Raw genomic sequence first — 20656 nt, forward strand, 5'->3', positions numbered from 1 at the left:
TTCAGAAGTTTTTAAATGTATTTCCCCCCCGGGCAATGCTGGGTATATCGACTCTAACAAGAGTGGGGTGTCGAGGGCTAGTCCCGTGCAGAGCCTCTGGCCTCGCCTAGATTGCCCAGCCGGGCGAGGCTGGGGGCTGGGCCGCTACCCCCCACCCCCACGCTAGAATAATAGTTTAATCTCTATAATTTTATTATCTACCGACCCTATAATAGTAATTGCACACATTGGGGTGGGGGGTGGAGAGAGTAGAGGACGTGAAACTTTGATGTATTTACCTCAGCGTCGCGTGTAAATGTGTGCGCATATTTTTTAACGGCGTCCACCCTGCAACAACGGTGGGCAACCCTTGGTCAGCGTTTCGTACATGCGCAACGGTGTGCTAAATAAATAAAGAGAAATCGCACTAAATGGATAATTAAACCGCTTTAAAGTTTAGGGACTAAAAAACGGAAATGCATATTCCCACCGCGGGGCTCGGGGCGTGCCTCCTGGCAAAACATTTCTCGGTAAACCCCACGGTACGAGAGCCAAATCACCCGCAAGCAAGCGTACGCAGACGGACAAAAAATGCCTTTCATAGGTTACAAAGATATTATGCATGGACTTAGGAAAACACCACTCAGACTCTTCTGTGTTAAGCAACTTTAATCTCAAAAAAACACGTGACATTCTAATATGCAAACTCTTATGCTAAGAATGCCAACACAGTACTCCTGGAGATGTCCTCCTCATTGATCCGTACATTTAACCCTCAAAAATGATGTTTGTCAAACTGGGTAACAGAACAATTGGCTCATTCTTCAGAGTAAGGTGATCATACACAGCGACAGGAAAACGTTTTTTAATTAATGTGGCAATATTCATACGAACGGTAATAAAGAAACGTGCCTAAGCAAAGGTAGACCTCAATGAATTTGTTAGATTATGCAATTAACGTAATGCCTTGAAATAATGGTGTGCGGTAGTGTGCTTGCATGTCTAACAAATGTTCATCAATTGGCTAAGGGCTTTAATACATTCGCAGGCAAGATTCTGTGATGAAAATAAAGCTTTTAACACAATTGTCTCCCTGTGTGTGTGTATTCGGTTTGGGCAGCGTTCCCCACAATCCCATAACGGGTTGGAAGTGTTCAAAAAAATTTGCATCAGACTTGCAGTCTCTGTCAAAAAGGGGCGTTGTGGCCTTTGAAGTCGTGACCTATTGTGCAGGAGTGTGCTTGCTGTCACCATGTATGCTGTCCTCTCATCACGAGTTGGAAGTATTTTTTTTTTATTCACCTCTTATAGCTTGGTACCGTACCACTTTCCGCAGTTTTGACTCTACAAGTGACTCGAAGTACGTTTAGAGCAACATTCACTGCACTCACGTCGCTGTTTGGAATTCTTGCATGGTATTTGATATATTAGGGGAAGACGCCCCCCTGCATACATAATTTACTGCTACCACGTGCTGTTAGCTACTGGAAGACGAAGGCGTTTGGTGAGACTCTGATCCCGTGGAATATATTATCTTGTTCGTGAGATTGACATATTTCACATTGTATCTCTTCTGAATGACCCTAGGTCTAATACTTTCATAATTATTATTTGGTTCATGCTTAACCAAGATATGGTATACCGTAGTTGTTACCGAGTATATTCCGAGGGTTTTATTAACCTTTGTTCCCCGTCTATATCGCCAGGGATCTGTGCTTCTTATTCTCAAGTATATTTTGATATCCTGAGGTTGAACATATAGCTAAGCTTCGAACTTCACTGTTGTATTTTTAAAAACCCAGTCAGCTCATGATGATTAACTGCCCTTGGGTAGATTTCAAAGTCCAAGGGAGGTTCGTGACCCCTGCTGTTTCTATCTTATGGTTTGCCATTTTTTAAATTAAATTGTATTACTTTCCAAGCAGGCTTGTGAGTTATTATCCTCCACCGGTCTGGTGGCAAGGTAGGAGGCAGGGGGGGCGACTCACCCTTTCTGTGCCCCCGCGCTACATCCCGATCAAAATTATTACCAAAAAAGGCAGAATCACTTCATAATTTTTTTTGGAAAGGCATATGCACAACATGCTCTTCGAGTGTTTGTGATGAGATATGATACAAAACTCCGAGCTGCTGAGGCGATTAAACAAGCATCATTATAATATTATAACATTATGAACGCTTGGGAGCGTATTGGCTCTGGCTCGTGGTTAGAGATCTACCCAACCCACAGGTCTGCAAATACTGGCCCCTCTTACTCGGCAGGCTGAACCTACGAATTGAGTGTGTAACGTCACTTTAATGTAATTAAAGACCTGTGACAAAGGTGAATCTACTGGGGCTTCATTGTCTCAAGCTTACATATCTACCGGGTCTCCATTTGACTTTGTATTGTCTAAGAAGTCCACCCACACCTCCACTTCCACAAACTCCTGGGAGTTACCTCGCTCTGCCTCACAGTCAGAATTCTCCTCCTGCTTCACATTGCCTCCATCGATGTGAAGGTCACATTTTGGAGTTGAATCTTCATCTTCACATTTTACCATCGCTTCTTCGCTCTTCACCATCACTTCTTCACATTTCACCTTTTCAAAATCCACCTTGACACATTTCATTGCGTCCAAGCTGGAATTAAATTCTGGTTCTTTTTTCAGCAGGGATGGGCTCATTGCAGCACTTGGACTTACACAAGCCGATTTCAGACTCCGCTCCTTGGGGATCTTGTGATGCCTGTGTGTTCTCTGGTGTCTTTGAAGATGTGATGACCGTGCAAATGCCTTCCCACACACAGTGCACTTGAAGGGTTTCTCCCTTGTGTGCTTTCTCTGGTAACTATGAAGATTAGATGACTTTGCAAATGCCTTCTCAAACATAGTGCACTTGCAGGGTTTCTCTCCTGTGTGTATTCTCTGGTGTCTTTTAAGATTTGATGAATGTGCAAATGCGCTTCCACATACAGTGCACTTGAAGGGTTTCTCTCCTGTGTGTATTCTCTGGTGTTTTTTAAGATGTGATGACTCTGTAAATGCCTTCTCACACATAGTGCACTTGAAGGGTGTGTCTCCTGTGTGCGTTCTCTGGTGAATATGAAGATTTGATGGATTTGTAAATGCCTTCTCACACAGAGTGCACTTGAAGGGTTTCTGTCCTGTGTGTGTTCTCTGGTGGCTCTGAAGATGTGATGACTGTGCAAATGCGCTTCCACACACAGTGCACTTGAAGGGTTTCTCTCCTGTGTGCGTTCTCTGGTGTCTTTGAAGATTTGATGACTTTGTAAATGCCTTCTCACACATAGTGCACCTGAAGGGTTTCTGTCCTGTGTGTGTTCTTTCGTGGTCGTGAAGATGTGATGACTCTGTAAATGCCTTCTCACACATAGTGCACTTGAAGGGTTTCTCTCCTGTGTGCGTTCTCTGGTGGCTCCGAAGAGTTGATAACGTTGCAAATGCGCTTCCACACACAGTGCACTTGAAGGGTTTCTCTCCTGTGTGCGTTCTCAGGTGTGTTTTTAGATATGATGACTTTGTAAATGCCTTCTCACACATAGTGCACCTGAAGGGGTTCTCTCCTGTGCATGTTCTCTGGTGACTCTGAAGATTTGAGGACTTTGCAAATGCCTTCTCACACACAGTGCACTTCAAGGGTTTCTCTCCTGTGTGCGTTCTCTGGTGTGTTTTTAGATGTGATGACTCTGTAAATGCCTTCTCACACAGAGTGCACTTGAAGGGTTTAGCTCCCGTGTGCGTTCTCTGGTGGCTCTGAAGATTTGATAACATTGCAAATGCCTTCTCACACACAGTGCACTTGAAGGGTTTCTCTCCTGTGTGTATTCTCTGGTGTCTTTTAAGAAGTGATGAATCTGAAAATGTCTTCTCACACACAGTGCACCTGAAGGGTTTCTCTCCTGTGTGTGTTCTCTGGTGTTTTTTAAGATGTGATGACTCTGTAAATGCCTTCTCACACATAGTGCACTTGAAGGGTTTCTCTCCTGTGTGCGTTCTCTGGTGACTCTGAAAATTTGATGACTTTGCAAATGCCTTCTCACACACAGTGCACTTGAAAGGTTTCTCCCCTGTGTGCGTTCTCTGGTGTGTTTTAAGATGTGATGACTCTGTAAATGCCTTCTCACACATAGTGCACTTGAAGGGTTTCTCTCCTGTGTGCGTTCTCTGGTGATTTTGAAGACTTGATGACTTTGCAAATGCCTCCTCACATACAGTGCACTTGAAGGGTTTCTCTCCTGTGTGTGTTCTCTGGTGGTCGTGAAGAATTGATGACTCTGTAAATGCCTTCTCACACACAGTGCACTTGAAGGGTTTATCTCCTGTGTGCGTTCTCTGGTGTCTTTGAAGATTTGATAACTTTGCAAATGCCTTCTCACACACACTGCACTTGAAGGGTTTCTCTCCCATGTGTGTTCTTTGGTGTTTTTTAAGATATGATGACTTTGCAAATGCTTTATCGCACAAAAGGCATTTGAAGGGTTTCTCTCCCCTGTGTGTTATCTGGTGTCGTTTCAGAGGAGATGAACCTGAAAATACCTTTACACACAAACTGCACTTGAAAGGTTTCTCTTCCGTGTGTGTTCTCTGGTGGATCTGAAGAGTTGATGACTGTGCATATGCCTTGTCACACACAGTGCACTTGAATGGTTTTTCTCCTGTGTGAGTCCTCTGGTGGTGTGTCAAACTTCCAGTACGATCCGTGCTGTTTGCATACTGGTCGCATTGTTTCCTTCTTGTACCGAGCTGTGCCGAGTCCCTTTGCTCCATCAGACCAATTCTGCTGAGGAAGAGTCAGAGGAAGCGTCAGCTGCAGACAGAAAACATATCCACACCATCTACATCAGTATCAAGGCACAGAGGAATGCACATATATGCACAGTCACACATGACTTACACATCTATACTTATTCATATATTCATGATAAAGTGAAAATAATTCCCCAATTCATCACGTGGGCTGTTAGGGCACACAATGAGAGGGCCAATGGTCATAAATATGCCTGGATGCTCTAGTATCTTCAAAATGAATGTTTACCCAAAACTCCAAGCACACAATTTCGGCTGTCTAGCTATGAAAGGAATATTTAAGAAAAATGCAGCTATAATAGCAAAGTGTGTTGAAAATAATACTATTTGTATTATGCAGAAATACATAAATTAATGATCAATCGAAACTTTGAGGTGGAAGCCAGGCTCAGATTTGCTTGAATGCTCGGATGAACAGATCTAACTTCAGCTGAATGTGCTGAGATATTTTCCTGACTGTTTCCATTCTTACAAAAAGTCCCAGAGGAAAACTAAATTAAACTATTGTTTTGATTTAACCTACATGTTCAATAGTTAATATACTTTACTGCAAATACAAACTTGACACTGTCACACACCCGCATGGTAAAAAGGTGGTGGTGTGTCCAAAACCATGCCTGGTCACCTTCATCTGCTCAGTATTAATGCTTCCTCACACTTCACCATGTAATTAATATAATAGGGTTGTTCCCCTTTTTTCTGGCAACAAAACTGAAACCATTTTACAAGGAGTCATGCGTGCATTAACCACAATACTTGCAGTCAAAATGCAAACAAAAAACCACTAATATATGAATTGTCCTTGAAACTGATTGGTCCACACCAGAGACAGCGTTCTTTAGAGCCTCGTCTCAATTGGTGCTAGACCAGATGACACCAAAAGGCGGACAGCTCAAAGACAATGCACTATCAAAGTAATGAGGGCTCGGGGTAAGCATCTACATCATTAGACCTCCTTTGCCAGTACCAAAATATAATAATAATAGGGTTGTTCCCCTTTTTTTCTGGCAACAAAACTGAAACCTTTTTACAAGGATTCATGTCTGCATTAACCACAATATTTGCAGTCAAAATGCAAAAAAAATCACGGATACTACATGCAATGTCCTTGAAACTGATTGGTCTACACCAGAGACAGCTTTCTTTCGAGCCTAGTCTCAAACAGTGTTAGACCAGAGGACTCCAAAAGGCGAAGGAGGTTCATGGTATAACAATTTAGTACTATTAATGATTATATTACTACGCTGAGCGCGCGCCAAAGCACACATCTGCGCATGCGTGAGGCCGGGGGCCCTGCATGGGTCTAAGCCTTATCACAGCACTGTTAATATTCTTGGTTCTTTCGGTACAGTCACGTAGATAGAAAAATCTTAATAAAAAATGAGTTAATAAAAATCGAAATAGTAAAAATAATTAAAAAACACTAATGTAGATAGGCCTGTGGATTGTAGCAATGGTTATTAAGCTGGGTGAGTGTACTGGCAGTCTATAATGTGGATTGTAGCAATGGTTATTAAGCTGGGTGAGTGTACTGGCAGTCTATGATGTAGACTAGCATCATTCTTAACCTCGATGAGTGTACTGGCAGTCTATAATGTAGGCTGTAGCCTGCTTATTAAGTTTGGTGAGTGTACTGGCAGTCTATAATGTAGACTGTAGCCATGGTTATTCAGCTGAGCGAGTGTACTGGCAGTCTATAGACTTATTCTTAGTAATTGATAACCATTTCTATAGTCTACATCATAGACTGCCAGTGCACTCACAAAACTTAATAACCAGGCTACAGTTTACATCAGGGGTCTTCAAACTACGGTCCGCGGGCCACATGCGGCCCACCGAGGGCATTTATCCGGCCCATGGTCACTAATTGGGCTGCGCTGGTGAGCACTAATTGGGCTGCGCTGGTGAGCACTAATTGGGCTGCGCTGGTGAGCACTCATTGGGCTGCGGTGGTGGGCACTGATTGGGCTGCGGTAGCGAGCACTGATTTGGCTGCGCTGGTGAGCACTGATTGAGCTGCGGCGGTGGGCAATGATTGAGCTGCGGCGGTGGGCACTCATTGGGCTGCGCTGGTGAATGGTTCAATGGGCCAATTGACTGGACTTGCCCCCCAGGCCTAAGGCTGCCAGCCCTCCCCTGGCTGCGCTTGACTGGCTCTCCCTCCCTCAGCTCCCTCACTTGCCCCTCGGCTCCACTCCCAGTGATATTCCCGTGTGCTGAGTAAATGATAGAGGGGTAATAACAGAGTGATCTCTGATCTCTGGAGGGGCTGCCTGCTGTTTTCCCGTGCTGGTCAGTGACAGACAGCCGAGGAGTAGGAAACCCAATTGAAATGACAGTAAGTGCATTTATATTCTGATTGCTATTCAATTATATGAGGTTATATGTTGTATGTTGTGTAAGCCCCGGTTCATACTGTTGCGATCTCTGAGCAGTGCGAGTTCAGCCATGTGCTTGTATGGCTGAACTTGCATTAGATTCGGAAGAAAAAAGTCACATGTGCCTTCTTTTTTCCTGCAGTGGAATCGGATCGCATGAGTCTTCTCCCCCATGCGATCAGATTCCTATGCGAGTTCGCAGATCGCACTGCGATCTGTGAACAAAACTGCAGGTGTAATTAACTTTTTAATGGCACCCGCACCAGTGTGAGCCTGGGGTAAAAGCAAAGTTCCCCCAATCAGACTGCATTGATGGGCAGTGCAGTCTGTATGTCTCTGTGTGGGCAAAGTTATTGCTGGTATATTGTTTTTGTAGCGCTGTATATATATTGGTATTTTACTAATAGCAATTTTGACTCCCTAGGAAACAATGATGTCAAGAAAGAGAAAAATTGACTCGGAGTGTAGGATATTCAAAAAACAGTGGACTTATGATTACTTTTTCATGCAGTACAAGGAAAGAGCTGTGTCTGATATGCCAGAATATAGTGTCTGTGTTCAAAGAATACAATTTACGTCGACACTATGAAACTCAACATAAAGATAAATATGATTGTTTGGTCGGAGAAGTGAGAAAAGATAAAATATTAAAACTGAAAAATACATTAACAACTCAGCAAAATACTTTTGTGAAGCAGAAGCAGCTAAATATTTCATCACTGCGAGCAAGTTTTCAAGTTGCCAAGCTAATAGCGTGCACTGGCAGACCATTCGTGGAGGGAGAATTTGTTAAAGAATGCCTTCTTTCTGTTGCCAAAGAGATGTGTCCAGAGAAGGCCGATTTATTTAGTACAGTGAGTCTTTCAGGACCTACAATTATACGGAGGATTGAAGAAATGGGACACAATTTGCATCAGCATTTGCAAAACTCCACAAAAAAAACTTTCCTATTTTTCCTTGGCACTCGACGAAAGCAATGATGTGCGTGATTCTGCACAACTTCTAATTTTTATTCGTGGGACGAATGACTATTTCGAAGTCACAGAAGAGCTTGCTGCACTGCAAAGCATCAAAGGAACAACTACAGGAGAGGATATCTATGAAAAGGTTTGCCAAACTGTGAATGGTTTGGAGCTGAACTGGGCTAAACTAGCCAGTGTGACAACTGATGGTGCTCCTAGCATGGTGGGGTCTAAGAAAGGAGTAATTGCTCGTATTAACCAAGAGATGGACAAACATAACCATTCTCATCCAATAGCCATACACTGCCTCATCCACCAACAAGCGCTGTGTAGTAAATCACTCAAGTGGGACTCTGTTAACTTCATTAGAGCTCATGCACTAAACCACAGACAATTTCAGGAATTTCTGTCTGAGCTAAATGTTGACTATGAAGATGTTCTGTACCACACAGAAGTCCGTTGGCTGAGTCGAGGGAGAGTTTTGAAACGTTTCTATGACTTACTTCCACAGATTACAGCTTTTCTGTTTTCAAAAAACAAAGAAGTACCAGAGCTCAATGATGCAGAATGGAAATGGCACCTTGCCTTTCTGACAGATGTAACAGAGCTACTCAACAGTTTCAATGTGCAACTTCAAGGAAAGGGGAAGCTCATCTGTGAAATGCAATCACATGTCAAAGCATTTGAAGTAAAATTAGGCCTCCTCATCAAACAAGTGAAGGAGGAAAACTTCTGCCATCTCCCCACAACTCAAAATCTGTTAGCGAAAAAACCATTGGTTGCATTCCCAAACAAAACATGTGTGGATTCACTGGAAAAATTGCAAAAGGAGTTCCAATTTAGATTTAAAGAGCTTCATCTCCATGAACAGGACATACAGCTTTTCCGTAACCCATTTTCTATTGACATTGAAAATGTGGATACAATTTACCAAATGGAACTGGCTGAACTGCAGAATTGTGACTCTCTGAAAGACGGATTCAAGTCAAGCAGCCTTCATAATTTCTATGCATTTCTCCCCTCTGAGACATATCCTCATCTCAGGAACCATGCACTCAAAATGGCAACCATCTTTGGCAGCGCTTATGTCTGTGAACAAACTTTTTCCAGAATGAAACATTTGAAATCTCCAACCAGATCTAGACTAACGGATGCACACTTGCATCACTTGTTACGACTAGCAGTGACAAATATGGAACCGGACATTGACCATCTCATTAGCCAAAAGCAGGCCCATAGTTCCCATTGAAATACTGGCAAGTTTGTTGATTTAACTTTACTGCTCTTCATTTTAAATATTGTATTTGTTCCCGTTTTGTTTCTTCACTTCAAAATAAGATATATGCAGTGTGCATAGGAATTTGTTCATAGTTTTTTTAACTATAGTCCGGCCCTCCAACGGTCTGAGGGACAGTGAACTGGCCCCCTGTTTAAAAAGTTTGAGGACCCCTGGTTTACATGAATGGTTATTTTTATTATTATTCACGTTATTATTCACATTATTTGTATTATTTTTCTATCTACATGACTCAACGAAAGAACCAAAGATTACTATTATAGAGTTAGTATAGCTACTACTGCAGCCAGTACACACTGCTATAGATATTGTATAGCTACTACTACAGCCAGTACACACTGCTATAGATATAGTATATCTACTACTACAGCCAGTACACACTGCTATAGAGTTTGTATATCTACTACTACAGCCAGTACACACTGCTATATAGTATAGCTACTACTACAGCCAGTACACACTGCTATAGATATAGTATAGCTACTACTACAGCCAGTACACACTGCTATAAAGTTTGTATATCTACTACTACAGCCAGTACACACTGCTATAGAGTTAGTATAGCTACACAAAGTGTAGTATAGCTACACTTTGTTGTGGGCAGGTCGCTTCTGAAAACAAGAGCGGTATAGCAGCTGAAGTGGGCTTGGCCTGGTAAGATAAAACAACTGTAGAAATATTTAAAAGAAACAAAGTTTCAAAGTAGTGAGCCAGATGAAGACAAATTAAACTTAAGCAGATAATTAAAGCCAATGCAATCAGGCGAGGGCAGGAAGCAAGGCCACGCATGGGTAGGCCCCGCGTTGTAATGTTCCAACCTGGACATCGATTCCATACTCGCTGCTACTCAATTGATATCCCTACGAGAAGAGCGAGGCTCTACCTGGGTAAACAACAACAACCACCACAACAACCACCACGATGTGAACTTCTCACCTCAGATCTCAGTGAGCGCGCGCGCCGAGACCGGCAGCTTCCTGGTATCTCGTGACGTCACGCGGCAGCACGAGGTGACATTACGTCACTAGCGGGGTACACCTCCCCCTCACGCCGATGAGGTAATGCAGTGGTGACGTCAGAGAGCGGGGTTAGAGTTTAAGTTCATTAAGATACCTATTCCATTGATCCCTCTATTGAACATTTACACTTTGGGTGCGTGAGCTCGACAACGTGAAGATTGTGTGTACAAACTGTGTATACAGTGTGTGTGTGTACAAACTGTGCAAACAGTGTGTGTTGGGCCGTCCATAAAAGACGTCACGCAACTGGGGAGGGGACGGTCAGACATTTGTGACGATAAGTGACGATGGGGGGGGGGTGTAATAAATGTGACGTCACATCAAAATGCGCAACTTTAATAAATATAGACAACACGTTCGACTTAATTAAATAGACTTTTTAATAAATGTTTTCTATTACAACATCAGAGTGTAGCGCCACATTAAATACGCACTACAACGACAATAGTTTAAAGCGATTTGAAGCATGTTTTTTTTTGGGGGGGAGGGTGGGCAGAGCTTTGTGACATAATATTTGAGGGGGGGGGTCTGACTTTTTGTGACGTCGTGTGATGAAAGGGGGGGGGGGGTCAAAATCGTCCAAAATCGCGTAACGTCATTTATGGACGGCCTCTGTATACAAACCGTGTACACACACACGGTGCGCGCGCGCACAGTGTGTGTGTACACTGTTAGCACAGTAGGGGGCACAGGTGGTGCATAGGCCAGTCATCTCAGTTGAACCATGGCACCTGAGTCTGCCCTGTGACCTCCTGCCGGCGGGAGTTCGACACTTGACTTGGCCTTAACGTGCACATAGCCTGGCGCAAGCGCCATGGGGACATCACCACCACGTATTGGCGAATGGCAGTCATTGCTTTTGTTAGTGTATTTGTGTATACAGTGTATGTGCAGACTGTGTGTACGCTGTATATACATTGTGTGTACACAATACGTCTACCCTGCGTATGTGGACAGTGTGTGGGTGGTCCGAATCAGTCGAGCGGCATTATCTTTTAATCAGCTCTGCAATGCTGTGTGGAAGCTACCTAGCCTGTCGCTCTGCATGAAGCTTCGGGTCTTCTCGGCAACAGTCATGCCCTCCGTTCTCTAGGCATGTGAAATGTGGACCCCTCTAAATGAAACATCTGCGTAGAACCACTGGCTGGCATGCCAACACTCAGATTGAGGGAAGCCAAGTGGTAGCGCATTCTCTATTTATTGCAGAGGTTCAAGGTTCAAATCCGACAGGCACCCCTGGCTACTCCAGTAACCTCAACCAAAATATGCACCGTCTGCTTAAAGAGTGGATGTAAAACATATTGTGTTATTCAAAATACATAGGTCTTTGCATGTTGGTGTCATTGTCAAAATTTGGGAAATTCCAAATATCCAAAAATTGCACAACTGAGATTACACGTTAATTATCGCCCGACTGACTGACAGACTCATGTCCACATGCAGGCTGGTGCTGGGCCACCTTATGCCACACAAGAGGCAGCTGCCACTTAGGGGTGCTCTTCGATTGTTTGTGATGAGATATGATACAAAACTCCGAATTGCTGAGGCAATTAAGAAAGTTTAACACGTAGGCTTTCGCGACCAATATCATCCATAAGATATTCATATTCTTAGGTTTTTTCGGTAAAGTCACGTAGGTAAAAAAATTAAATTAATAAAAGTAAAATAACAAATTTAAATCACGATGTTTCGGAGGCAACACAAGCTTCCGTCTTCAGGTGGAACCGTCACAGCACGGCAGCTGTATCAAGTAAATGAGAGATTACAAGAGATACCACTCCGTATATATAATGGTTGAGGGGGGGGGGGAAGGGCCAGGAACGGCCCACTTTTTATTATTATGGTAAGGTGCGGCTTGAGACTACGGCTAGACTGTATAACAAATGACTGAGCCTTTATTATGGTGAGGTGCGGCTTGAGACTACGGCTAGCCTACATAACAAAATGCTGCAAATGAGACCGAGCATCTGCCATGTAGATGGTAAAAGCACAAAAAGCAGGTCAGGAAGAAACAGCCTCCTGCTATGTTGTTTGGTGGGTAAAACTTATAGCAGGAAACCAGTGTGTGAAAAAAGCTAAACCTGGTAAAACAAAACTGGCTGTCTATCAGTAACCTGTACAGTAACTCAAGAATAGTTGTCTGTCAAATAAGATGGTCCAAATAAGTGTAGTTAAATCTTTTTTGCATGGTTAATCACATCTTTCCAATGATTACTCAGTTTGTAACCATCATCACGGTTGAAATTATGTCTGTTTGTATATTTGTATGGCTTCGTGTACAAACCTTTGATGGTAGCCAGGAGGTTTGCAGAGCACCTTGGTCTCGGAAAAGACAATTTCATGAGAGCCCACAGAGTTTTAGCAATGATCGGCAACAGCCGAAGAATCAGTTCTGCCGTGTTTCAGATCTGACTTGTGCTCGCGGACACGATAAGAGACATGACGTTTCGTTTCTCCAATGTAGCAATCACCACAACTGCAACTCAGTTTGTAGACTCCAGGATACTGTAAGTCAGGAACGACATCCTTCACAGACTTTACCGTAAAAACCTAAGAATATGAATCCTTGCAGTCACGAGCTTCAAATCTAGAATCATCCATAAGATTTTTTTTGGGTTAGATCGCGTAAATATAAATGCGCACTCTCTAGTCGTCTAGCCTAGCCTAAACACAACCCTGCCCGTGTAGCACCGATGGCGCTGACCGAGACAGCCTACAACTATCTGGCCGCACAATATCTAGCGAAGATGACAGTGACGACGACACGAGCCCACTTCCAGAACCAGCAGCGCTGAGCTCCCGCTCTCAGCTGCTTTTATTGTACCCAGCGTGGCCTGGCTCTGCATTGGTCGCACCTTTCTTCTCGAACCCTCTAGCAGGTTCCAGGGGCTTCCAGATAGGGTCTTCCATGCCCATTGCCCCAGTTCCTCCACCCTGCCGACACATTCGTGTATATGCTCACCGGCGTGTGTATTATTTGTCCACCGCAGTTGCCGTTGCAACTGCAACCGGGGGACAGGCAGAGCAACCCCAACCCCGAGGAACACCATCAACACGAAAAAACTATTTACCCCAAAAAAAAAACCTTGGTTGCAACACTTCCCGCGACCATACAACACAACCGCAGTGTCTCCCGCAAACCATAACCACGTAGTGCAACTCCGGCGCCCCCCGCGGACCGCCAACAAAAAGGACAACCCGTGGCACCCCCCCACAAGCCGCCAACACGCAGCGCAACTGCGGCATGGGCAAGAACCCCATCAGGGACCACATAACCGTGACGCCCCCCCCCCCCCCCCCACGAGAGCCGATAACACAAGCCAAACAATATACACAACCCCCCCAAATCCCACCTTACAAGGGAGAGTCCGCCTTTACCAGAACATAGCTCACGTGAGCCGGTCCTCGACACTTGTTACCCCCGCCTTGGCAGGGTTTGCATTCCTTGAGATTCCGAGGAATGGGAACAAAAAAACAATGGCCGAAGGGCACGGCCCTTTCCTGAAATCCGCAGTAGCATCTAATCAGATCCAGTCCCTGACACTTTGCACACGGCAGTTACGGAAAGCATCAGAGACTCGGATCCGGTGCAGCTTGGGAAAATGTTGCCGGCAGGTCGGAGTGCTACGGTGGCGTTGCCGGCACCCTACTGACACCCCGGCATTCTATGGCGATGTGGCTCGGCTGACCACACCTGAAACACTTGGCCGTGGGACCCCAGGGCGGAGGGAGCTTCGCCGGTTGCCAACCCACCCGTGGGGGCCTTCTCCCGTGCGTCCCCAGGCCGCACACCACAGCCACCATGTCCTCCTCCCGCCACGGCCAAGCCTCCATTTTGGGCCAATGCTGGCAGGCCTCGTGGCCCTGAATTTCCCGGGCCACCTTATAATTACAACCCTGACCATGTAACACCAATGGTGCTGACCGAGACAACCAACAACTATCCGGCCGTGCAATATCTTCCCAAGACGGTATTGACGAAGGCGGCGAAGATGACAGCCACGACGAGATGAGCCCACTCCCAAAACTGACAGCCCTGAGCTCCCACTCTCAGCTGCTTTTATGCTACCCAGTGTGGCCTGGCTCTGCCCTGGCCGCGCCTCCCTTCTCGAAACCACTAGCAGGTTCCAGGAGCTTCCATATGGGGTCTTCCATGACCCTTGCCCCAGTTTTTCTGCCCTGCCGACTAACCCGTGTATATGCTCACTGGCGTGTGTATTATTTGTCCACCGCAGTTGCCGTTGCTGGACAACAATCGGCGTTATTACACTACACTAGTACAGCACACCGGTGTGTTGGAGAAAAAATCACGTAGTGGCGGGTTTCACCAAACATTGAAATTAACGCGTTCTTATTATGGGCAATTAAGCTCCACATGAATGCAAATATTATCATAATATAGTGAATGCTTGGGCGCTTATTGGCTCTTACTCCTGGTTAGAGATCTACCAAACCCATATGTCCACAAATACTGGCTGCTCTTACTCTGCAGGTTGAACCTAGGAATTGAGTGTGCAACTTCACGTTATTTTAATTAAAGGCATGTGACAAAGGTGAATCTATTGGAGCTTCATTGTCTCAAGCTTACACATCTACCGGGTCTCCATTTGACTTTGTATTGTTTAAGAAGTCCAGCCACACCTCCACTCCCACAAACTACTGGGAGTTGCCTCGCTCTGCCTCACAGTCAGAATTCTCCTCCTGCTACACGTTGCCTCCATCGGTGTGAAGGTCCGATTTTGTAGTTGAATCTTCATTTTCACATTTTACCGTCACTTCGTCGCTCTTCACTGCCGCATCTTCACATTTCACCTACGCCTCTTCAAATTTCACCTTGATACATTTTAAAGTGTCCAAGCTGGAATTTTCTTGTAGTTCTTATCATTAAGGATGGGCGCCTGGCAGCACTTTTGACTTTCACAAGCCTCTGCTCCTTGGGGATCTTTTGATGCCTGTGTAATGGGTTCATATTAGGCGCACACACTTCTTGGGAGACAACACTCATTTCTTAATGAACACAACAGTGACTCAACAGTTACTCTTACTTTACACATAGGGTGTGACCACCGACCTACCCTAGCTAACACACACTTATCTCTTAGCTACTCTAGCGTGACCCAGCCAGGTGGCTGCTGGCGGTCCGCTCACTGTAGGCATTCTCTTCTTGGCATCTTCACGAGGCATCTTCATTCTCGGCACGGGCAGCCTCGAACCCCGAGGCTGCTTATATGGGCCTTGGCGTGCCCGGCCTCACCCTGGCCACGCCTCCCTTCGAGCACCCTCTCGAAGCCCCCCTACTGTCCACGTGCCCCCCCTCGGTCCCCCTCGGATTCGGTCACGTGTCCAGCACCGGCCCTGACGTCATTCCCGCCTCCAGCCGGGATGACGTCATGTGTGTGTGCAGACCCACGTGGTCGTAACGCAGTGACGTCACACGTGTGCGTGTGTACACAGCAGCGACACCACAATCATTACACCTGTGTTCTCTGGTGATTTTTAAGAGCAGGTGAACCTGGAAATGCCTTCCCACACACACTGCACATGAAGGGTTTCTCCGTGTGTTCTCTGGTGGATCTGAAGAACTGATGACCGTGCAAATGTCTTTTCACAGACAGTACTTTCTTTGGTGTTCTTTTAGTCTGTGACAAAAGTGCATTTATTGGAGCTTCATTGTCTCAAGCTTACACATCTACCGGGTCTGCATTTGACTTTGTATTGTCTAAGAAGTCCACCCACACCTCCACTTCCACAAACTGCTGGGAGGTTCCTCGCTCTGCCTCACAGTCAGAATTCTCCTCCTGCTTCACGTTGCCTACATCGATGTGAAGGTCCCATTTTGGAGTTGAATCTTCATCTTCACATTTTACCATCGCTTCTTCGCTCTTCACCATCACTTCTTCACATTTCACCTCTTCAAAATCCACCTTGATACATTTCATTGCATCCATGCTGGAATTAAATTCTGGTTCTTTTTTCAGCAGGGATGGGCTCATTGCAGCACTTGGACTTGCACAAGCCGATTTCAGACTCCGCTCCTTGGGGATCTTCTGATGTCTGTGTGTTCTGTGGTGTCTTTGAAGATGTGATGACCGTGCAAATGCCTTCCCACACACAGTGCACTTGAAGGGTTTCTCTCCTGTGTGCGTTCTCTGGTGGTCGTCAAGACTTGATGACTGTGTAAATGCCTTCTCACACACAGTGCACTTGAAGGGTTTCTCCCCTGTGTGCGTTCTCTGGTGGTCGTCAAGACTTGATGACTGTGTAAATGCCTTCTCACACACAGTGCACTTGAAGGGTTTCTCCCCTGTGTGCGTTCTCTGGTGGTCGTCAAGATTTGATGACTGTGTAAATGCCTTCTCACACACAGTGCACTTGAAGGTTTTCTCCCCTGTGTGCATTCTCTGGTGTTTTTTTTAAGATGTGATGACTCTGTAAATGCCTTCTCACACACAGTGCACTTGAAGGGTTTCTCCCCTGTGTGCGTTCTCTGGTGTTTTTTAAGATGTGATGACTCTGTAAATGCGCTTCCACACACAGTGCACTTGAAGGGTTTCGCTCTTGTGTGCTCTCTGGTGTCTTTTAAGACTTGATGACTCTGTAAATGCCTTCTCACACATAGTGCACTTGAAGGGTTTCTCTCCTGCGTGCGTTCTCTGGTGACTCTGAAGATTTGATGACTTTGCAAATGCCTTCTCACACACACTGCACTTGAAGGGGTTCTCTCCCATGTGTGTTCTTTGGTGTTTTTGAAGAGATGATGACTTTGCAAATGCTTTATCGCACAAAAGGCACCTGAAGGGTTTCTCTCCCCTGTGTTATCTGGTGTTGTTTCAGAGGAGATGAACCTAAAAATACCTTTACACACAAACTGCACTTGAAAGGTTTCTCTTCCGTGTGTGTTCTCTGGTGGATCTGAAGAGTTGATAACTGTGCATATGCCTTGTCACACACAGTGCACTTTAATGGTTTTTCTCCTGTGTGAGTTTTCTGGTGCTGTGTCAAACTTCCAGTACGATCCGTGCTGTTTGCATACTGGTCGCATTGTTTCCTTCTTGTACCGAGCTGTGCGGAGTCCTTTTACTCCATCAGACCAATTTTGCAGAGGAAGAGTCAGAGGAAGCGTCAGCTGCAGTCAGAAAGACATATCCACACCATCTACGTCAGTATCAAGGCACAGATGAATAGCATATATACACAGTCACATATGACTTACACATCTATACTTATTCATATATTCATGATATAGTGAAAATAATTCCCCAATTCATCACGCGGGCTGTTAAGGCACACAATGAGAGGGCCAATGGTCATATGCCTTGATGCTCTAGTATCTTCAAAATTAATGTTTACCCAAAACTCCAAGCACACAATTTCGGCTGTCTAGCTATGAAAGGAATATTTAAGAAAAATTCAGCTATAATAGCAAAGTGTGTTGAAAATAATACTATTTGTATTATGCAGAAATACATAAATTAATGTTCAATCGAAACTTCGAGGTGGAAGCGAGGCTCAGATTTGCTTGAATGCCCGGATGAACAGATCTAACTTCAGCTGCATTTGTGCTGAGATATTTTCCTGACTGTTTTCATTCTTACAAAAAGTCCCAGAGGAAAACTAAATTAAACTATTGTTTTGATTTAAGCTACATTTCCAATAGTTAATATACTTTACTGCAAATACAAACTTGACACTGTCACACACCCGCATGGTAAAAAGGTGGTGGTGTGTCCAGAACCATGCCTGGCCACCTTCATCTGCTCAGTATTAATGCTTCCTCACACTTTACCATGTAATTAATTCAATATGAATCAACATAGCAGGGGCCCACAACAAGTTCAGCTTTCACTTACACTATGTAACACGATTTTTGTCCCTGGATGGCTAGTGTTATATTTTTTATTGGTTATGCCCACACACTTCCCTTTCGTGACCAGGACTTTACGTTAAGGAATGACACAAATGAACACATTTTCTCATTGAAAATAGGTAAATTTCAAAATATCACTGTCCTGGTCACAAAAGCAAAGTTTGTGGGGAATAATAAGCAATTAGAAAATAACACTTACTACGCAGGGCCAATTTTTTTTTGTTCCGTAGTGTTATCAATCATGTTTGCTGTCGGCGATAATCAAACTAATTGTTGAGTTCATAATGCAGTGAAATAACTGCGCTACAGCTCCCCACAAAGATACACATGCATTTCACATGGATCATTAACATCTGACCTATAAACGTCATTATTTCTGTCTGTGTGTCTGTCTGTGTACAAAACTTGCGAAGGATTTGGTTTAAAACAAAAGAACCCAAGTACCACACCATAAGCCCTGTAAGTGAGCCAGTGCTATTCCATTTTCGCATCAGTCTACTTTAAAGTATCTTCTTGGTTCTTTCGGTAAAGTCACGTAGAAGGGAAGTAATAAAATAATAAAAATAAAATACGTAAAAATAAAACCAGGTCCGTCGAGGCGACAGAGTCCGTCGAGGCGACAGACTCCAAGCACGTGTGCTGTTTCATTCAGACGCTGTCGCCTCGACGGACCTGGTTTTCACCTGAGGATGGCTGCTTGCGTTGTGGCCGAAACGTCGTGAGAATTATTTTATTGTGTTTTATTTTTATTATTGTATTACTTCCCTTCTACGTGAATTTACCGAAAGAACCAAGAAGATGAATCCCTGCAGTCACGAAAGCTTTAAATCGAAATTTACTTTAAAGTAGTTAAATAAAAAATGTAGTGCTAAAGTCATGTATATAAAAAACTATTTTCAAACTTATTTACTCTATAAAAGTTTGTGTGTGCGTGGGCACGTCCATGTGGGTGTGTGAGTCTACATATGTGTATGCGTTGTGTGTGCGAGTTCGTGTGTGTGTGTGCGATGAATCAGATGCCTTCTATGACCTCCTGTCACAGGTGCTAGCTCAAGTGGTCCCACGGGATAGAGTCATCTTGTTGGGTGACTTCCATGCCCGAGTTGGTCATGATGCTGGCACCTGGTCTGGAGTGATTGCAAGGCATGGGCCAGATCAGCTTAATAACAACGGTAGGAGGCTACTCGATGCATGCCGGGTCCAAGCAAGAACATCTTCTGGACTACATAGTGACGGAACAGCGGATGCGGGCCCATGTCCTTGACACCAGGACCTACCGTGGAGCTGATCTGCCCATCGACGTCTCAAGATGGCGGCGGCGTGTGCAGCGGTGTCAGTTGGAAAACAATCAAAAGTATCGAAAAGGCATCTAACACAGATAATCTGCCCGTTGAGCTTAACCGAAATGGGGAATATTTTTCAGAGCCCCAAAAAATAGTTGACAATTTTAACCTTCATTTTTCTGATAATGTATTGGGAGTCACCCCTGCGCATGCAAATTCCTACACCCCTGTCCAAACATTAAACGAATTGTTTCCAGCCAATCCACGAAAGTAATGTTCTGAAACAACTGTCCTACCTCAAAGGGTCTTCCTCTACCGGAGCAGATAGTATTCCCGTCTTTGCTCTGCTAACTGTTGGTCACCTAATATACAAACCTATAGCCCATATTTTCAACCTGTCCATCAAAGAAGCATCAATACCTCTAGAATGGAAACATTCATATGTTCGTCCACTTCACAAAGGGGGCCCTAAAGATGATCCAAATAACTACCGACCAATCTCAATTTTGTCCCCGTTGATGAAAATTTTAGAAAAATTATTGAACTACCAAATTAGCAGTTTCCTGTCCGACAACATTTTATTACATCGAAAACAATCTGGGTTCCGAAAAAAATACAGCACCACATCTGCTGCATTAGACTCTCTGAATCACATTTACAGTAGCCTTGATAATAAGCAGTACTGCGTAAGTCTTTTTCTTGACTTGTTCAAAGCCTTTGATACAGTCGACCACAACACCCTGCTTAGTAAACTAAGTTGCCTCCGTTTCTCCAAACACGCAGTAGAATGGTTAAAAAATTACCTCTCTTTTCGCACCCAAACTGTACTCACAGATGGTTGGAGGTCAAACAGTGTTAAGATAACAAAAGGGGTTCCACAGGGTTCAATCCTCGGCCCCCTCTTGTTCTCTCTTTATGTCAATGAATTGGGCACTGACCTGGATCATTCCATGGTAAATCTTTTTGCAGATGACACGATACTGATTACTGCTGGCCGCTCTCTGGATGACGTGATTGCTAAGCTCCAGGGGGATTTCAACAAACTACAACATCAGCTAGTTGC

At 44.5% G+C, this 20656-nt stretch overlaps 1 protein-coding gene across 3 annotated transcripts; it reads right to left on the minus strand.

Annotated features, from left to right (window-relative positions):
- Positions 1-630: 630 nt before the first annotated feature.
- LOC144738126 (uncharacterized) lies at positions 631-12085 on the minus strand. Of its 3 annotated transcripts, none has more exons than XM_078621051.1 (2): positions 10361-12085; positions 631-4758 (listed from the first exon to the last, which is right to left on the minus strand). In XM_078621051.1, the coding sequence occupies exon 2, from the start codon at positions 4746-4748 to the stop codon at positions 2334-2336; it is 2415 nt and encodes an 804-aa protein (XP_078477177.1). In that variant the 5' UTR covers positions 4749-4758; positions 10361-12085; the 3' UTR covers positions 631-2333. The 3 variants fall into 3 exon arrangements, with proteins under 3 accessions (XP_078477177.1, XP_078477178.1, XP_078477176.1); XM_078621052.1 differs by having other exon boundaries at positions 631-4761; XM_078621050.1 differs by having other exon boundaries at positions 631-4788.
- Positions 12086-20656: the final 8571 nt, after the last annotated feature.

This window comes from Lampetra planeri, chromosome 78 (assembly GCF_965212315.1).
Source record: "Lampetra planeri chromosome 78, kcLamPlan1.2.h2, whole genome shotgun sequence".
Taxonomy (NCBI): domain Eukaryota; kingdom Metazoa; phylum Chordata; class Hyperoartia; order Petromyzontiformes; family Petromyzontidae; genus Lampetra; species Lampetra planeri.

Bases quoted from the DNA above. Each gene is read 5' to 3' on its own strand.
- LOC144738126 (XM_078621051.1), bottom strand. From the start codon at position 4,748: ATGGAGCAAAGGGACTCGGCACAGCTCGGTACAAGAAGGAAACAATGC.